The sequence below is a fragment of the Varanus komodoensis genome, unplaced genomic scaffold (assembly GCF_004798865.1).
Source record: "Varanus komodoensis strain SLA01 unplaced genomic scaffold, ASM479886v1 scaffold14_1, whole genome shotgun sequence".
In the NCBI taxonomy this organism is placed as follows: Eukaryota; Metazoa; Chordata; class Lepidosauria; order Squamata; family Varanidae; genus Varanus; species Varanus komodoensis.
In genome coordinates, this window is record NW_025335438.1 from 1,800,811 (window position 1) to 1,820,628 (window position 19,818).

At 43.2% G+C, this 19,818-nt stretch overlaps 1 protein-coding gene across 1 annotated transcript in view; it reads right to left on the reverse strand.

The window, feature by feature from the left end:
* Positions 1 to 19,818, reverse strand: part of LOC123020504 (neural-cadherin-like) — a 53,758-nt gene that overhangs the window by 1,447 nt on the left and 32,493 nt on the right. The window contains exons 18-31 of the mRNA XM_044424324.1: positions 17,715 to 19,332; positions 17,305 to 17,398; positions 16,431 to 16,615; positions 14,488 to 14,720; positions 13,797 to 14,074; positions 11,101 to 11,315; positions 10,092 to 10,219; positions 9,681 to 9,808; positions 8,829 to 8,952; positions 8,405 to 8,585; positions 7,650 to 7,816; positions 5,636 to 5,900; positions 4,512 to 4,692; positions 2,017 to 2,270 (exon numbers count right to left, since the gene is read on the reverse strand). Coding sequence (XP_044280259.1) covers positions 2,017 to 2,270; positions 4,512 to 4,692; positions 5,636 to 5,900; positions 7,650 to 7,816; positions 8,405 to 8,585; positions 8,829 to 8,952; positions 9,681 to 9,808; positions 10,092 to 10,219; positions 11,101 to 11,315; positions 13,797 to 14,074; positions 14,488 to 14,720; positions 16,431 to 16,615; positions 17,305 to 17,398; positions 17,715 to 19,332 — 4,051 coding nt within the window. The remainder of the gene's footprint in view (positions 1 to 2,016; positions 2,271 to 4,511; positions 4,693 to 5,635; positions 5,901 to 7,649; positions 7,817 to 8,404; positions 8,586 to 8,828; positions 8,953 to 9,680; positions 9,809 to 10,091; positions 10,220 to 11,100; positions 11,316 to 13,796; positions 14,075 to 14,487; positions 14,721 to 16,430; positions 16,616 to 17,304; positions 17,399 to 17,714; positions 19,333 to 19,818) is intronic.

Genomic DNA, 19,818 nt, shown 5'->3' on the forward strand with positions numbered 1-19,818 from the left:
TTTTAATGAAGATTAAAGTGGTATTATTAATTGTTTGAGTCATTACTTTTCTGAGATATGTGTACTTTTGGAGGGAGGCTTTTAGTTTCATTCAAGGCACTCAACAATTCATTTAAAATTATGTTTAGTTTTGTATCCATTTTCACAGTCCTAAGTACAAAGCTAAACTTGTGAGGAAGCTATTCAGACATTTTCCGAACTTCATCCAGCACACCAGGTGGCAGGAGCCCAGTCCATGCCATTGGTCCTGTATCATGCAGTTGGCTCTGGACCCCAGCTTGAATGCCACTGCTTAAAAGAAATCTCAAGATACATGCAGTGGGAGAGGGATCCCACCATTTAGTTGAATGCCTGAAAAATACCCCCAGTGAGTGGAAAACAGTTAACTCATGCAGCTGATGGACCTGCTGCTGTAAAAAGGAACAGGGAGGGGGCAGTTCCCCCTCTGTCCCCAGGCACCCTCAAAATCTACTCCAGGGAGCTGGGGGATCCTCCAGAGCACATACTGGGAGGGCAGGCATAGAGTGCAGGGGTGGGAGAGTATTGCTGCTCAGTCATGTTTGATTCTGCACTGTGCAGGCAAAGATTCTTTCCGCATAGTCAGCGACTCTGTCTCCTCAGTGCCACGGATGCCTCATTCAGTGCAAATGTTTGGTGGAGAGGGGAGGAAATTGAGCATGTTTGTTGGAACTGATGCTCTACCGACTCTTATAAGTAGCACAGCTACTAGGAGGGTTAAGTGAGATGATGGACTCAATTTCTTGTCACATTGCACACTTGAGAGGGGGTTTTTTAAACCCTCAAACACAGGAGAGGAACTTTTTACCCTAAAAATCATTTGAAGTATAAATTTAATAAAAATCAATAATTTAACTCCTGGTGTCCCAATCCAGAGAATTGTCTAAAGGCATATCACTCATCTTCTGCTAAAACCAAAGCATCCCACCCTGACAGTTACCTGGATGAGACAGGTATGTAGCAAACCACACTGTGCTCTTAGGAGAAAAAAGTCGGCCTGTGTGTTATGAGTAGCGGTCCCATGGTTGCTACGCAAATGGTTCTTTCCCACCTTTGTCACTGGCCCAAATGGCCCCTCAGGGACTGAAACACAGCTGAATGGAGCAACCATGCAGCAGCATCCTGTATGGGAAGGCTAACTCCAGGTCTGGGGCTCCTTCACCCCTCCTGTGTGAGTACCTCAGAGCAGGCTTGGTGGGTGGCAGCAGCTGGCAACTAAAGTGATGCATCAGCATTGGCACTGGCATCTACTAGCTGCTGTTTTGGTTTCCACACTACCTCCGGCATAGCACTGCGCTGCAGAATTGTGGGAAGCTGGCTCCTGCACCGAGCTGCTCTGTCTTGGCTGGGCACTGAAAGTGGTCCCTGAGGAGCTGCCCCAAGCTGGTGCCAGGCCTGCCTCATATACTCACACACTGTGGATACATTTCCATTTCTCCTAGTGTGCAGGCCAACCTAATCCAGGAGCTACTGAAGAGTTGTGGGCAAGAAGGAAGTATGAGAAGGCAAAAGAAGAGATGTAGCCACATCTTCATGGGTTTACCTATGCTAAAATAGTAGTTAATCAGTGCAGTAACTCAGACGACGGCTGCCCACGTCCTCATTTCAATAACATGACATGCACTGTTGGAGGGGTGCAGGACCTCAGGCCCATGGGCCGACTCCAGTCCTCTGGGGCAACCAAAATGGCAGTGCTTCCTCCCCTGCCTCCAACCCTCTTCCTCCAACCACCAACTGTTTGCTAATTTGCTGGTTTCCTGGCTTTTGGGCAGTTCCCCACATCCTAAAAAGTCAAAATGTTCCTCTTTAGGACTAGTTACACTCTGTATAAAACATGCTTGACCCCTTCCCTTTGTTCCTGCCCACTTTTGCCTTTACCTCACCCACTCAGGAATGCAGTCCCCCAAATCTTTTCCAAAAGGGAATTTGGCTCTCAAGGCAAAAGACATTCCTCGCCCTTTCAGTATCAGGATAACATGAGAGGTCAATTGTCCCTACCTAGAAAAACAAGCAGGCACATGCTAATAGCCAAGATGGAACCGGAGCTGAGTCCCACTGGTCTTCCTGCTTTCATAGGGCTGACTTCACACCATTTTCCTTTATAGCCTTCAGGGCACTGGCAAACATATTTGTCCCGAGACTGGGCCACGCAGGTGCCTCCATTTCTACAGTTCCAGTGTCCGCAGGGTGATGATGTGCACTGTTTAAGGCCTGTGAGGTTGTCAGTCACTTCCACTTTGCCAGCTGGACACCTGGGGGAAGAAGCCCACCCTTTTAATAAAGCAAATGCGAATATCTAGCTCAGGGTGGTCCAACTTTTCATACCTCGAGGGCTGCATGAGGACTTCAGCATGGAACCTGGGAGCCACACAATGAAATGCATTTCCTTATTATACATTAAAGTGTTGGAAATATTTAATTAATATACACAAAATATTTAACCATTAAATGAGGGAGAAAACTGATGTGAGGTCTCAGAGTTGGCTTTTTGCTGCGAGTTCAAAGAAACTGCCCTGGCCCCTCCTTCCTTCTTGGAATGGGTGTGCTGAGCCTCTTGTGCTTGAGCTGACAAAGCTGAGCGCCTGTGCACTCGTCAGCTGAAGCGGCACGGCGAATGCTAGGGTGAGCTCTTGTGAGGCTGCCAGTCCAACCTGCTCTCATCCTGAGCCCAGGAAGAGAGCAAGATGGACCAGGAGTCTTGCAAGAGCAAGAGCTCACCACAATCATGCCCGTACCACCACAGGGATCCAGGATGGGGCACTCCAAGCAGCAAGAGGGCCGCTGAACAAGGCCTTGGGTGCTGATGCTGCATGTTGAATCAACCCAATCTAGCTGCTGCTTGGTATGCTCTGTAAGATTTGAAATCCTTCCTCAGACCAGTTTCACAGGCACCCAGTTTCATGGGCATCTAACATCCTTTTCTAAACAAGCATGCCAACCATTATGTATATTTTCAATTCATTGCAGAATTGAGATCAGAGCTTTACACAGTTTCTCCTTTCCTGATTTTCTGCTATGCAACCTCTAGGTTGCACTGCGCTATAGCAGAATAGCACAAATGCCAGTAGAAACAATGCTTCAGAAGTAATGCTCCATTTTCTCCATTCTTAAGGAAAGGGGGGGTGCTTTGAAAAAATAGACGCATAACTGGAGGATCACAATGTCCTCTAAGAGTCCATAAACAACCATGAGTAAGAAAGCACTAGTGTACAATAAATGCCTTGTGTAGAAAAGCTCCAATTTGGGAGCCACAGATCTTTAATATGAGTGAGCAGAACTTGTCAATGAAACAATGGAAAAACAACTGGTGCTCTGGGCAGTACCAAAGGGCTGGATTCACTGCCTCTTCTGTCTTTGTCTTTTCTGAAGCGCTCCTGGAATGATGATGGACATTAAGTGATGAGTGGAAGCCCCAGAGGGACTGAAACTGTCCTATGCTTCTCACAAGGTAAAGGAGAAAACTTGATGATGGTCCAGAGGTGGTGCTACTCTGTCTAGTCACCTTAAGCTGATGCTTTCTCTGTTGTGGAACAGATTGTATATTGATTTTGATGCCCTCAAGAACCATGGATGTCACAGACTTAGGATTCCACATGCAGGCCATTTCTTTATTAAGACCAAATACAAAATTGGACAAGCTTTTGAGAACTCCAGATCACTTCATCAGGTAAGAAGTTACAAAGGGTGGGGAGCAGAAGTGATGGAAAAAAAGGGTTAACCTGTGTTGACACCTGTCAGAGTGGAAACCTCTGCCTGTTTAGACAGAAAATGTGTTACAACTCCCAGCATGTCTCAGCAGCCTTAAAGGCTTAAGAAGTGGAACTTAATTCATTTAAGTCTGTACCTCTTCTACCCCATCTTATGATCCTGACTTCATGACTTAAACATCATCAGTTTTCCCCTTGCTTTCCCAGTCCCCTTTGTAACATCATGCCTGCTGAAGAGATTCAGCAGGAGATCCTGAATGTTTATCATAATTTTGTATATTTTTAGGTGGTCCTAATAAAGATACTGCCTGGCACCCAATACTGGGATTTTTCTTATGATCCAGCTTGGATTTTTTTAAATGTGTAACAGAATCTAGAACGGCTGCATGAAACATTTTCAAGAACAAATATCCCAAAAGCTAGACAGTCCCAGGTCTTAGCAAGAAAAGCAAACTGATCTCTAACTGCAGGGAATCCAAGGTATCAGGCTGTAGTTGTGTCAGGATTGCTACCTTCCCAGATAGCATTGGTAATAAAAAAGACAGCTTCATGTGGTAGGGGGCCCAGCAGCTTCTCTCCTTTCAGAAAATAGGAATACTTGAGCAGCATGCCCATAATTAAAAGCTGCATTTTTCTGATCCTGGCATTGAAGGAAATTCATATTATGCAAAAGTGCAGCAGTTACAATGAGCTATATTCAAGATATACAACCTTTATGAACTGGTTAGGTTTAAAGCAAAGAAGGAACACTTCCTTTTATAGAAGAAAGGCAACACAAGCGTATACCTGCACTCGTACTTCCTCCATAGGTCGATGCAATGGAAAGGACTGTAACAGGGCTGACTGCTGCAAGAGCTGGAATGGCAGCCTATGGTGATGCCTTGTTGCTCCACGATGAAGCTGTATTCAGTACTCTTGCCATCCACAAGAAGAGGCTGGCCATTCAGCCAGACATCCCTCATGCAGCCTGCAGAAGACAGGAGACAAAAGGGACATTGATACCAGCTGAGCTTCCTTCAAAGAGCAGTCAGGAGGTGGTCCAGAAGCCCCACAGTAACATCCTAACTGGTGGAATCAAATTGCTCTAATGTAAGGGGACTGTAGAAGTCACTCTAGCGCAGGAACACTGTACTGTTGCAGCTATGTAGGGAACGGCCACTTTGCCAGATGAGGCATTGTACACTGCTATTCTATGGCAGAGACATGGATGAAGACAAAACAGTAACAAGACCTGCTCCCCAGTGCACCATCTTGAAGGACATTCAGTCATTGGGGAACCAGCAGCAGTGGTACAATGCTGGTTACTTCACTAACCAGGCTATTAACGACTGCATTGAATTGATACAGTATTGAAAAGAGCCACAGTTCAGAGCCAGAGCACGTGGTCTGCATGTATTTCAGATCCTACATTTGATTTAGAGCATCTGGAAAAAGGATTTGAGGCAGTGTGGCTAGAAAAGACCAGAGGACTTAGAATGCTATGGAGAAACAGTTGGGCTCAGTGTAGGATGACTGCATTTCTATACTACCCTTTAACTGAAGTTCTCTGGTTAGTTTACAAGTCAAAGCACACAGGATTCCACAGCACGTCCATCTGTGCACTGGACAGCATTCTAGCTACCACTGGGGCTGGTTCCAGGATTTGGGGACTCGGGGCCCTGTTCACAGAGCAGGCATGCTCTCTGAGAATTCTGCTGGGTTGCTCTTGATCTTGGATGCTCTGTGCCATCTGGAAATGGTAACACGGTTAAGGTGGGGGACTTCCTTTTGGTCTTTGGGTCTTGGCAAATGCCCAGCTTTGTGTACTTGGGAGCTGGTCCTGAGCACATGATTAGTAGCTCCACAGAGACTAACAGTGTTCATTCCTTTTCCATTTTTCCTTTTCATAGCCCTTCTGGTTCACCACATACCTTGGAAATCACTGTCTGAATAGTTAGTGAGGTGGTTTCCTAGCATGATGCTTGCCAGATCCATTTCAAACTGTCCATGTGATCCCAGGATAGTCGACACCTCATGATCCCCTCCGCCATAGTCAATACGCAAGGTAAATTCATTGTGGTATCTCTCTAAAGTTAGTTCAGCCCACTGGCCATTGTCTACGCGCACAGTGTTTAACTGGAGATTGTAATCCTTTTCTCCCAAATTAAAACTCACACCGAAATGTCCACCAAAGACCTGTATGGAGACAGACATTAGGGAATTTAATTGTAATAACAGAATATTACAGAATGTATTTAACTAAAACTTGGAACAGGAGCATACCACTCTGCTTCTTTTCAACCTTTAAACAACCTTTTCAACCTTTAAACAGTTAAAATGTGTCAGCAATTAGAAGATTGTTTTAGAGGGATTTGCCATCCCATTTAACTGAGAAATGAAAAAAAAAATTGTACTCAAGGTATCAAGACATTACAATTCTTGGTTCAGTTCTAGTGCAGGTTCAGCAGCAATGAAAATTACTCTGGATTGACTCCAAATCAATAAAAATCAGTAACTGGTTCAGTTCTAGTTCATACAAGAATATTTATATATGAGGCTAATTATTTATAGTGATCATTTTCAACCATTTTCACAGCAGCAGTGTCCTGCGTTCCCTTTTCTTCCTCCTGTAGGTGCACTGTAAACCCATTTCCTCTTTATCAAGAATTGTGTTCATACCTATTTATTTGAATGGGACATATTTAATCTGTTTCTCTACTTTCTTAGTATTATTGTAATCTAGGAATGTTATGTCTTCTTTTCTACCCTGCTGTTGGGTTCACAGATTAATTCCTATTCCGAGCATATACTTTATAAAATGCATAAACATTTACAAGATGTTCCCATTGCCCTGCACTCGAAAAGACAATTTGATATACACCCAATATCTTGTGTCACTTTTCCTGTATAGTTTCACATACGTGCCCCAGGTTCAGCCTTCCCATGTCATAACTGGTATGTTGACCACACTCCTGGGCAAAATCCAGTGCTGTCTCAGTGTTATCATAAACCAATACTAGCATAAACTGACATAATTAGCCATTTGCCAAACAAAAGAGGAAAATCACAGCCACATTTGGGTGACCAATTCATGTTTTTCCCTTTATCAAGCATGCACTAATGATGTTGTACTCTGCCAGTTTCTGTATGGCAATACTCAGGTTAAGAAAATCTTATGTTATTTAGTTATAAATCTATATGTTTTATACATTTAAGCTGCAGCAAATTTAAAAAATTAGTATTACCATTTTGTACATGCTGTGGCATTATGTGTTTTAGTTATACAACCTAGCTTATCTCAATTTTTAGTGTCTGTTACTTGCCTCTTTGTCTTTTAATTCATTTTAAATTGTTATTTTAATTGAGGTAATGGAAAACCATTAATTGAGGTAATGGAAAACCATTAATCTGTTATGCTGGCCCACAATGGCTTTTGCTAGTCTATTACCATAATTGATGATGATGATAATGATGGGATTGTACTACTGTTGGTTTATGATAGTGCAACATCATTAGCCCCAATGCTCTTGACAGCCATGAAAACTACCGCATGTCACAAAAGTATATTAGGCCTCTAGTTCAATTCCTGCCTAACACTTCCAGGTGCACACCTTAAAGCAGGCAGAGTAAAGATGTCTGTATGAACCTAACATATATGAATCCTCCTAGATCATTGGTTTTATTTTATAGGCTTGCTGTGAATCTGGAGAAACTGCTGATATTCCAAAGCAGGTGCTTTGCTGTTTGGTTAAACTCTATTTTTGGTACCCTAATCCCCCCACCCCCTGCCAAACCTCCCACTTCTGCTCCAATTCATGCTCAAGTCTTGTTGCACTTCAGAGACAAAGAGTAGTTCTGGGGAAAGGAAGGTTCAAGTTTCAGGTTTGATTCTCTGATATTGAGAGATGCACAGCCATAGGAGACCAAAGTTTATGTATTATTTACCTCCACTCTAATGTATCCACTTCCATCTGAAGATGCCATACTGAGAAGGGTACTATAGGACATTCTGGTCCGTACTGCAAGATGTGCATGTGTGATGTAGGTGTTAAACACAGTTTTCAGTTCATAATGAATCCAACTATCCTTTCCAAATGTCCACTCTGGAAGAACTAAATGTGAAAACATGCAAAAATCATACAGTGTCAACATTCAGGCTTCTCTCTCTCTGGTCCTTAGAATGGTGATTTGACATGTTTTTTTGTTACCATAAGGAAGTCTTAGAATTGCATGGTTGTCCCACAAAATGGATGGCTGTCCAGACCAAAAAAAAAAAAAAAAAAACCAGGGAAGGGACGGGACAGGACGGGAGAGCCTTGCTAATCCAGGACCAAGGCTTGCCTACATGAGAACCTGCCCATCACTGACCTATATCAGTGTTATTTATTTTATTCATTTTAATTAAAGTTTTTATATCCTGTCCCATTACTAAAAGTCTCTGGATGGCTTACAAAGTCTGCACCAAGAATATTAGCTTTCATTTTGTTTTTGTTAAAAAAGGAACCATGACAATATGTAGCCAGTCCTCAGCAGCCTTTTTATCTAAACATTCTAGTTTCTTTAAAAACTGTATCATGGAAGCAAAACAAATTATACAGGTCTAAACACACACACACACACACGCACGGTCACTGTTTATGCATAATACCAACTGCAGAATTTGTGTTCGGATAGGAGGATGGGATGAACACAAGCTGTACCTTTGTCACATCTTGATCCTGTGTAGCCAGAGAAACAGTCACAATTAAAAGACCCCCAGTCGCTGATGCATTTGCCATGGATGCCGCAGGAGGGTTGTCTGGCTTTCTGGCACAATCCGTCAGTCAGAGAGCAACCTGGTGCACTGTTTAAGGACTCTGCAGGGTGCTCGAGATTGTACAGCTATGGGGAAGAGATAAGCAGAAACCACTCACAGGGTAGTAACCAATGCTGTCAGCGCTAGCACCATTTCGCTAGCACCTGCTATGCCAAGAAAACGGCGGTGGCAAATCACTGCTTTCCCCCTTTGCTGAGCAAACACCAATGACACACCAATGGGGCCACAGTGACAGCATCGGATACTGCCTCAGGTACGCAGCTGCTATTAGATTTAGCAGAGGTGGAGAAGAGTGCAGAATCTCTTACCTGGCTGTCGATGACAAGATTCCGGATGCAGCCAATAAACCCTCTGAAATGCTTCTGTGACGTATGGTATGGCTGGGCCTTCTTAACACCACCCAGTTGGAGAGGCTGGTAGACATTGAGAAATCTACCAATAGCAAGATAATGTAGAGAGGTGGAAAGCAAATAAATAATAAACCTGCAAACTAAGCTACCCTTTGATGGGATGGGTGGGGGATAGCCTTTTAACCAGTTAGTCTGTCAACCAATTTAAGAATGCTTTCTCTGAAATGCGGACATTTAACATGGCATATGATTTAACAGAGAAAGCTGTTGATCATTATTTTGCTTAAGGTACCATCCAATCACTGCATCATGGTTTGGTAATATAGCACTCTATGGGCTTGCAAACTCCATCAGCCTCTGCCTCTTTCCCCCAGCTGATATTAGCTATTGCTTCAGCATTAGGTCTGAATAGGGTAACAGACTCCTACCCCCCCACAACCAGAGATTAAAAACAGCTTCTTATCAAAGTTCAATCTTTTTAATAAGACAGAAGCCAACTGTTATCTAGAGTCATTTTAGGCTAACTGAAGCTTCTTGAGAGCAAACATTTAGCCAGTACAAAGGCCTGTGTATACTGCATTTGCATTGCCTGAAGTGCTTTTGTTTGGGGTAAAAAAATGACCCATTTTGTAACTACTGCTAGGTTTCACATTGACACAGAATGAAAGTTAAACAAAGTCACTAACGCACATGGTTTATAGCCTAATAAATATACTTAATTCACCAATTAAAACTGGTCCTTCATTGCTTACTCAACCAGACCTTAGTTGATTAATTTGCCAATTAAAGTACGTAATTCTAACTTTTTACCTTTCATTTCCTGGAGTTTCAGAAGAAACTTTGCAGGCAGATTGATCCACCTTTGACACTTTCTCCAGGATGCTGTTGTCATTTGTAAGTGAGACATTCACACAGTGGTCCAAGATTAGCTGTACTTTCTAAAGTAGAAAATAGATTTATATTGACTCTGGTTGGAAGTGAGAACTCTGGATTGTGGAAGAGTTTCCTCATGCCATTCCTCTTCCTCATGCCATTCCCCAGGAAAAATACAGGCACGCCCATGATATCCAAACATTTCCTGCTGTCTCATCTAGTTTGGTTCCTAGTTCATGCACAGATGTAATTTCAATATAGGAAACTGTAACATAATTAAAGGCTTTCCTTAAAATAATCGTAGATGCCAAAATCAAAGAATAATTTGTGTGAACATTTTTCACTTGCCTTTCCATCATTTATTATTTTTATGTTATGCCAGTGACGATCAGCTACGTTGACTTTCTCTGACAGCCGCAAGAACAGTGCACCTGAACCATGGTTTAAAGTTAATGATGGAACACCTTCTGAAAGCTCTGTTAAACAAAACAAAACAAAACAAAGCAAAAACGTATCAGTTTTCCTTCTTGACAAAAGTAAGATTTTTTTTCTTGGCTTGAGCATTGTTAATAAGCACTTATTGTACAAGCTAATAGCTAGCATTAACTTCACTTATTTTTTCAACATTCAGTCTAAATCTGGATTTATACTAGAAGACAGAGGAAGACATATGAGGTATCAAGAAAGAACTCTATACCTTTCTTTCTAATATAGAAATTAGAACTCTCCCAGTTTACCTGGGCTGATAAACACATCAAAATTATTTGTGAAATTTCCCTAAGTTTTCAAAACTGCTTGCAATATTTTGCATCAGAGCGTGTGTTGCTGACTGGTTGCATGGTGAGTGGGAACATTCAAAAGCCCTGCAAAACCCATAACGTGGCTGTTTGGTTCTTTATGCTGTGAGGGTTGAGTTTAGCATATTTCCGTTTCACCAGGTAATGCCTGTTCAAGACACAATCCTATTGTTCCTGGAGCAGGGCCAGTGTCACAGGTAGGCATGGCTGAAAGCTGTCAAGGGCTCAGGGCCATGCAAAGGCCCATTGACCAGAGGGGGCCCTCAGGGCTCACTCCTTCTCTTCTCCATTCCAACCTGATGGTTTGCCTGCCTCTCATTCTGGCCCAGACAAGAGCAGTAAGCGCCAAAGTGCCACTGCTTGTCAAGCTAGTATTTAGTAGCAATACTGGGGGCGGGGAGCATGAGGAGCATTAGCAGCTGGGGCCAATGGTAGTGAGAAGTTGGACCCACTGAGACTGTCCTTCCAAAGTGCCATCAAGATCCTGGATCCAAGACTGCCTGGAAACAACAGCTTAGTGCCATGTACGCACACTAGAAAAAGAAGCTGAAGTATTTAACCTAGTGCAATAAAGTCTTCCAGTTCCCCAGGCTTCACATGGACCACTGGCCCATTGTACAGTAGAAGGCCATCAGTCACATCCGTAATGAACTCCAAGGAGATGCGGCTCTGAAAGCATGGCTTGATGGGCGGGAACCAGGCATATCCATGTCCTCTGAAGGTGTGCTGTGTCTGCTGGCATTCAGGCCCATGAAAGGCCACAGGGCACTTGCAGCTGTAGAAGTAAGCGGAGGCATCGTGTCACTCGCTCTTCCATGCAAATGTGAGTCCACAGGATGTATTCCAGGAACGGGGAATGTGCGGCCTCCAGCTGTTGTTGGAATGCAACTCCCGTCAGCCCTACGCAGTGGTGAAGGATGACAGGATTTGTAGTCCAACAACAGCTGGCGGGCCACACATCCTCTGTCCTTGGTCAACTTATGATGGAGGAGATCCATGTTCAAATCCCTCTTCTGCTTACTGATTATTCTTGGGCCAGCCACTCTCTCTCAGCCAACCTTCCACCATGGTTCCATGAGCGTAAGGCTATGTATATGATTTCTTCCCCTACCATGCTGTTGTGAGGATAAAAATTGGCATGGGGAAGACATCATATATGCTACCCTGAGCTCAAGGAAACAAATTGGATGGCAGAAACAAGAAATAATTATATCTACCATATTACATAGCAAATATGTACAAACATTTCAGTTTGAATAATGGAAACCTGTTCAGTGTTCTCAATTTGGCTATTTATAAAGAGAATAACATAACCACAAATAAGAAATTGGTGAGTTCACTGTACACTAAGAAGTACCAAAGAAATTATAGATAACACTGGTCAAAACAAAGGCAGGGTCTGCACTGGAGGACCTTTTGTTTGTGATGCACAACTTGGCCATTTTTTATTTTTTATTTTGGAAACAAAATCACTGCTCTGGGGCACATGCTGGTAATGAATACAGCACCGTATCTGCTTTATTTATACCAACGTCAAGTGCCTCACTCACTGTATAATGTAATTGTGGGAGACACGGGTGGAATTTGAAGGGTGATGTTTATTTTATTGTTTATGTTCACAGCATAAGCACAAAGCACAGCACAGCCCTGCAGTTTCAGGGGAAAGGCAGTGATAGCCAGTCAGGTTGCCTGTATCCCTCCAGACTCAGAGGATTGCAGGCAAAAGTTGCCTATGCTTTTCTCCCACCTGTGAAATACTCCAGGGCAACATCGTTGATTGTGTTCATTGAAGTGTTTTTCCCTGCAGCTGAGGAGAAGGCTGAGGCACCACCACGATGACCACAATCAAAACTCCGAACTCCACCTCTGAGGATGCTTTTGTGATTGTCAAGTCACAGCCAGTGCAGTTCTTTCCAAGCCAGATGAAAAGGGAATGAGGGGAACACCTCAATCTCAGAGATCTGGTCTGACCTCAGAGCAAGTTTCCCAGGCCAGAACTGAGACTGAATTCTCGTTGGTTGTCTAGACATTGTCTGGTGGCCACAGGATCAAGCTCCTAGAAGAGCTGCAGTTCGTTTCTGAGTCCACTAACTGCAGGCACACATTTGCAGCTGTGCAGTAATTGCAAAGGTAATCATATAGTAGGTAATAGCTACAAAACTGTGTAGATGCAGAGTAAAAAAAAACAAAACCCAGCATAACATATACAAAAATATCTTAGATATCCTGCCAATAAATCACACAGAAATCTCTGTGAAGAAAAAATAGGGAATGACTACAGTAGAATGACATGAGTGAGGGAGGGGGAAAATGTTGCAAGCCAAGTTCTGCAGCGTTAAATCCACCTACACAGGTAAATTGTAATAGTACTAAATCAGAACACACATGACTTGTAGCACACAGAGTGCAAGCACCAAAAAAGTCATCCTAAAACTAATATGGGAAAATCTGGAATACTGATCATCAGAACAACATGCTGGAAGCAGATCATGTGCCAGATGTTAGAGTACTGCTTTAAAATGCTAGGGCAGATTAGTCCAAGAATCCAAAGTACTTTTAAGGAAACAGCATCTTTAAAACAATAGCAGCATTCACTACTATTCATATTTAACAAGCACTTTGCAATGAGTGAGTTAAATAGTTAGGTCAAATGATAAATCATGGGGGATTAAATGAATTAAAGAATTAAATTAATTATATTAAACTAAGACAATAGGTATTTCATTTTTTTAAGCCCAGCACTGCCATCTAATGGTCTGGAAGAATATGACAAATTTTATTTCATGTATTTTAAAACTGGAATTTGAGAAAGATGCCTGTTTTGAAAGATAGGCTTGCTGGTATGGATATACAAAAGAGATGCAGTAGTTCATCAGGGTTCTACTGCAGCATTGAGACATCTTTAAAAACATGCATTTGTTTCCTGTAATGACCCTCATTCAACACAAGACCCTGCAGATTCCTCTTAAAGGAAGAAAAGCTAAACTAACCAGGAATGCAGAAAATACCGCATGTTTACACAACCTATGCTTAGTGGAGCTGGTGTAGCATATTGACAACAACACTACAACAGCTCTCCCACACTGGGCCCTCTCTCAGCTTAAAAGTGAAACATGCGACCAGACGCAAACTCTTGCAATCTACCCCTATATTTGTTTTCATACCTGAATTTATATAAACCATTTTGGGGTATTTTATTATAAAGGCTATGTATACCTTAAAAATAAAAAAATCAATCATGAATCATTTTACTAACCTGTAACCTAGGTCAGTGTCCATACAGGTACCGCCATTAAAACATGGATTTATACGATAGGAAGAGCAGGAATGGTGCTTCCTCTCCCGTGCTTCACAAATGCACTGGGCAGTATTCAGTACCGTAATGGAGGCCAGCAAAACATTTCCAGAAGTAGTGATTGTGGGAAGAGGGCTGAATTCAGTTCTGCTGATGCATCCAGGGCCATGGGAGCAGTTTGCAGTCATACACTCATCTATGCCAATCTGAGTGATGTTGATGTTCAAGATGGCTTCCAGCTGTGGGTAAGATACAGTTGTTGCTTTTTAAGGAGCCGAAACAATTCGCAAAACATCTAGCCTGCAAGATCAGATGGAGAGCTATGGGGACCTTCATGAGCAATACCTTTTTGTCTTCATTGCAGGAGTTGTTGAACTCAAGGAATGCAATCATAAATGAAACAGCTTCAGTTTGAAACAGTTGTCCCTAACCCAAGCAGACTACTTATAATAGCGTGAAAGTGTAAGAAGGGTGTTGCATGGAGTGAGGGTTGAAGCAAAGAGAGTGGCCACCCAGACATTTTGAAAAATCCTAAAGTTTAAACTGTAACATGAGGAATAAAGAGGCAAATCAACAAGGATTCTGATACTTTTTTTCATTACAGACATATTAAAAATGTTACCTAGGATTTTGTGAGCGGAAAAATGCATACCCGTGCTTTCGATACAGCAACATTGCCATTCAGCTTCTCAGCTTTGTAGTAGGGTGATCCATGGATTGCAAACCACACATCTGTTCCCTGTGTGTCCCCTGGACTGTTCAAGACACTGAATATGTGGACGTTTTCAAGTTGGGCTGGTATGATTTCTGAAAAGAGCTTCTTCATTTGACTGTATTTACTTTCACTCTCAGAAGACTGATATATAAAATCTTCGGCAGTGATATCTGTAAAATATTGGATGGATGGATGGATGGGTGCCCATTTTGGCATTTCTTTCCACGTACAACCAAGACAAGAGAAGCATGTTCTAGCCCAGCCCTGTCCTTGCACCTTTCTGTCTCTCTGTGCTCATGAAGGCTGGCGGTCTGAACAGAGGAGCCTCCTCTCTCCATGGTGGCACTTTCTGTCATCCAGGATGCTGGAAAATTAGACTCTTGCTCACACAGGGAGCCTCCCCTGTTTAGGAGAGTGTCGCCCTTCATGAGTATAGAGTGACAAGGGATGGGACGAGAGTGCTTCCTTTCCCCAATTCTTAATTGAACATGGAAAAGAAAGCCTGAGCATGGTTCAAGATAGATACATACATACATATACACACACATTTGCATTTGGGATAATTGTGTCCACATGCAATTAGAATAAGAGCTTTTAGGACACAATCCTGTGCATGAAATCCACTTGCTGAGGGAGCTCTGGGATCTGATGGAAGCCTCACAGTGGCAACAGAACAAATTATGTGCTGCCAACAATGGTAGAATTCCCCCAATATTGTGGTAGAACGCTGAAAGCACAGGGGCTAAAATGGATGACCAAATCCTTTTAGCAGGGATGAGGAATGTGTGTCCCTCTGGACACTGCTGAACTACAGTTATTATTCCGTTACAGCCCATTGCTATCCTGAGTAGGACTGATGGAAGCTGTAGTCCAACAGCATTTGGAGGGCTCATGTTCCCCACCCCACTATACCCCTTCAAATCCACAGCTGAAGTCCTGATGGTGGAAACATGTAATAGATCCACAACAGAAGTAAGAAACTTCCCTCACGTTGGCTCTGATGTTCCAATCGGACACACTCTACCAAGAATGCTGCCAGATTGCTGAGAGCAAGCAGGTCACTTTTTGATGTGTCAGCAAGACCTCCCCCACTCCCCCCTTTTTTATTTTTAGAGATGGGAGATTCAAATAAAGAAAGAGCCTTGGACACCTTTAAAGGCAAGACATTTACCTCCAAAAGTTCTTAGGAACTGGCCCAACAGAAATATTAACATGCACACTAAAACATGGATTCAGGGCTACCTCCTTGGTACTTCATATGGCATCATTTCCCAACCCAGGACCTGTCAGGAGTTTTGGACTACAATCCCCAGGATTCTCAGCCACTGGCAAGCTACAGCCCTGACCCTCCTGTACCCCAGACAGCTGAGTGTGTGAACAAGCCAACCTAAATGGAAAAAAAATGCTGGCAGTGAGCACTCACTTTCTGTTTTCTGGATCACACAGATTTCTGGACATGTTTAGCCATGATCAACAGTCTTTAACCAGGAAATCAACTAAGTGGTGGCATGCCATGACCACAGCCTTAGTATGACTAATCAGGAGTTGCTGAGGACCCAGCTAAGAGCCAGGACGGGGCAGTGGTCAGAATGTGGGTCTGGGACTTGGGTGTGTATGTGTGGATTCTGGGCCATAGTCAGTCATGAGGCTCACTGGGTGACTTTGGACCAGTCACTGGTGCTCAGCTGAACCTACCTCAAAGGATTGTTGTGAAGATAAAATGTACAGGAGGCAGAGGAAGAGTACGTAAGTTACTTAGGCTTCCTTGGAGGGAAAAAGGTAGGATATAAATATAACAAATAAAAACTGTGGAACCTGGTGGGCATTCTTGGGACTGCTGAGTATTTACTGGTATTCAGAATGTAGCATTAATCTTTTACCTCTTATTCGGATGGACCCTGCATTGTGAGCAGTGTCTTCTTTGAGTTCCTTTACAACCACCTTTACAGTAGAGACCACATCAGGCCAGATGCCATCTGTAACCTTTACTCTTATGTCGTACGTCCCCGGAGGAGTTCCTTCCTTTATACTTAGTAAGCCAGAGTTATCGTTGAGGATAAAATACCTGCAGGAAAGAAATAATTAACATCTGAGTCAAACTGTGGCCAAACAATTTTTATGGTTGTTTTGGCTGATGGCATTGGATTTGCCTTTACCTCTTGCCTGTTCACTTTCTATTGAACCAAAATAAAGCAAACTTGCTGCCTTTACCCCAAAGAAACAGCACAGTCAAGGCATCCGAAATCCCACTGGGGTATGAAACTTGAATAAGATGGTAGTTTGTGTGTCACTATTGACCTGGTTTTATTTATTAATGGATACATTGCAAAAAAGCAGCCATAGGTGGCCCTTCCACTCATTTTGCAACTATAGGAGCACTTTTCCTACAGGCTGCCTTGCAAAGCACACAGTGTTTAACTAATATCATGATAAAGCTGATATACCAAGTCCCAACAAAAGCCTATTTTGCAGTCACAGCTCTTATGAATTCCTCTTTTGATCATTTGATGTTCAAGAAAACTTTGTAATAATCCAGACATTTAATTTCTGCTGAATTAGGAAGCTAGCCCATGAGGACTGGAGTATAATCTTTCTCAGGAGAACTTGCAGTAGAGAAAGCAGGTGAGAAACAGTAAGAGAGAATGTGGTTTGTGTGGCCAGAGCATACTGTACTGCATTAATTCTTAGAACAAATTCTTGTTTCTGATGCTTTAAGGGAATGGCTTTTGAAAAACACATGAACAGAAAATTTACCTGGGTGCTTGCCCTTCAAAGTGATACGTCTTGTGATCCCAGTCATCATTATCCGGGGCACTGATCTGACCTAGTACTGTCGTGGGTAAGATACCTAAAAAGGAAAAAAAAAGTTATTTCCTTAAACATGAGACAGCATCCTGCATGTCTACAGCCTCACTGTGCATTTTGTCATTATATTCACATGTAATATTCAGTTTCCAAATATCCTGCAAATACTATCATGCCACTGGGGATATGTAAGAAGATATAACAGGGGAAAAAGTAACTCCTGTGACTTGACACACTGCCGTCCAGGCTAAGCAGGCTCTGTACCCAAGACATCCAAATCTGGAGCCAAGGGAACACTTTTTCTGGCCTAGTATCAGGCAGTGGAAGCAAGCAAACCAGCTTCGTTGTGATCAGCTTACCATTGTAACTGTAGATGAGGCACTCCATGAAGCCAGCAGCATGAGGGTGGTCATTTCGGTCCCCAATATTAACTGTCAACGTGTTGGTTGAGCTCATGGGAGGGTTCCCACTGTCAACAATCAGAATCTGCAGCAAAAATGCTTTGTGCACCTCCCGATCGAAGGTATGCAACGCAGTCAGCATTGCACTTCCGTTGTTGAAATCTTGCAAATTAAAGTAAGTCATGCTGCCAAAGTCACTCAGTAAATGAAAGGAGAACGGTGCTCCGTTTGCCGGGCTATCTCGGTCTTTCGCGAACAGCAATGTTGAGGTATCATTCATCCAGATAACTTGAGGGGAAGGTGTGTTTTCCCAAACCACTGGGGTGTAGTGAGCATCAAACTCTGGTCCATTATCATTGACATCTTGGAGAGTCACGAGGACAGTAGCACTGCTGCTCAGGGCAGGGTGACCCATATCAGTAGCGATGACCACAAGCTGGTACTGTGCCACAGCCTCAAAGTCCAGCAGTCCTGCCACTATGACCCAGCCATCGTTCATCACAGAGAACCTCCCATTTGGGTCGGACCTATTGAGCAGGTGAAAAGAGAACCTCCCATTCAGCCCAGAATCTAAATCAACAGCAATAACCTGAACAACTTTAGTACCACGGGGGACATCTTCAGCCAGACCAGCCACTTCATAGAACTGTGGATAAAACAGAGGGGCGTGGTCATTGGAGTCCTCCACATAGATGACACAGTGAGCTGTGCTAGAGTAGTCCAGATCCTCAGCTTTCACTGTCAAGTTAAACACCCTTTCATGGGGCTTCTCAAAGTCAATCTGTTTCCTTAGTCGTATCACACCACGCTTATCATCTCTGTCTGTCTCAATGTAGAATTTCTGATCATCATCTCCATCCAGGATGCTGAAAGTCACCACAGCATTTTCTCCTTCATCTCTATCCGTGGCCAATACCTCAGCAACCTCAGTGTTGAGGCCCACGCCCTCTGAGACAAAGGCTGTATAAATCTTTTGTGTAAAGGTTGGAGGATGGTCATTGATGTCAGTCACCAAAATAGTGGCAGTCCCGGTTCCCCTAAGACCTCCTCCATCCTTTGCTTCAACTACCACGAGGTACTTGTCTTCTGTCTCCCTATCCAAGGATCCCAACACAGTGTAGATGGTGCCAGTAACTGGATTAATTGAGAACAAGTCGAGGTTAATCTCATTTTGGACATTGCGAATAATGCTGTAAGTGAGCACAGCATTCCTCCCAGCTCTGGGGTCATCTAGGTCTACTGCCAACATCCCCATGATTGTGGAGTCAGCAGGGGAGTTTTCAGGAATCTGCCCTATAAAGCAACTATCCGAGGTACAAAGGAAAAGAGGCGGGTTGTCGTTTACATCTGCCACTTCTACAATGACGTCTGCAAAGCCAGTCAGACCCTCGCCATCCTCATCAGTAGCGAGGACCAGGAAGCGCCAAACGGATTGTTTCTCTCGGTCCAGTTTTTCATTTGCAGTAATCTCCCCTGTGCGCTCATCAATGCTAAACTTGCTTTGGGCACCTTGCCCGTGCAATGAGTAGTGAAGGGCACTCTGGTCAGCTTCCTCATCAGGGTCTGTTGCCGAAACCTGAAAAGAAGCACAAAGGTTGACTGAGCCTTACAAAAGGGCCCAAGCACTAAAACTCCCTTTCTGGAGAGGCCCAAGGAATCAACTCTCTGGTGAACTTCCAGTAAGAGTAAGATGGGCTGCGAGCTAGTTGAAGATCCATTTTAATCTACTGACGGATGCTGTTTTGAACTGGCTGCCCCCAGATGAGGCCTTTATCACATCATCGCTCTACTTCATTCACAGAATTTTATTGGTCTCCAGATGTCACCATTTCCCACTCATTCCCCTCCTTTGTTCTTCTGTTTTTGTTTTTCTTACAGTGAAAAATCCCTTAAGAAGAAAAAAGGCGGATGAGGGTTGCTGCGCTTCTCAATTGGTAGTACTAGGATCTCTTTGTTGGAAAGCATCTTTATTGATTTTATTTTTTTATTTGTCTGATTGATTTGTAACCTGTCTTTCCACCAAGAAAAATGGCACTCAGTGCATATAATCATAAACAAAACA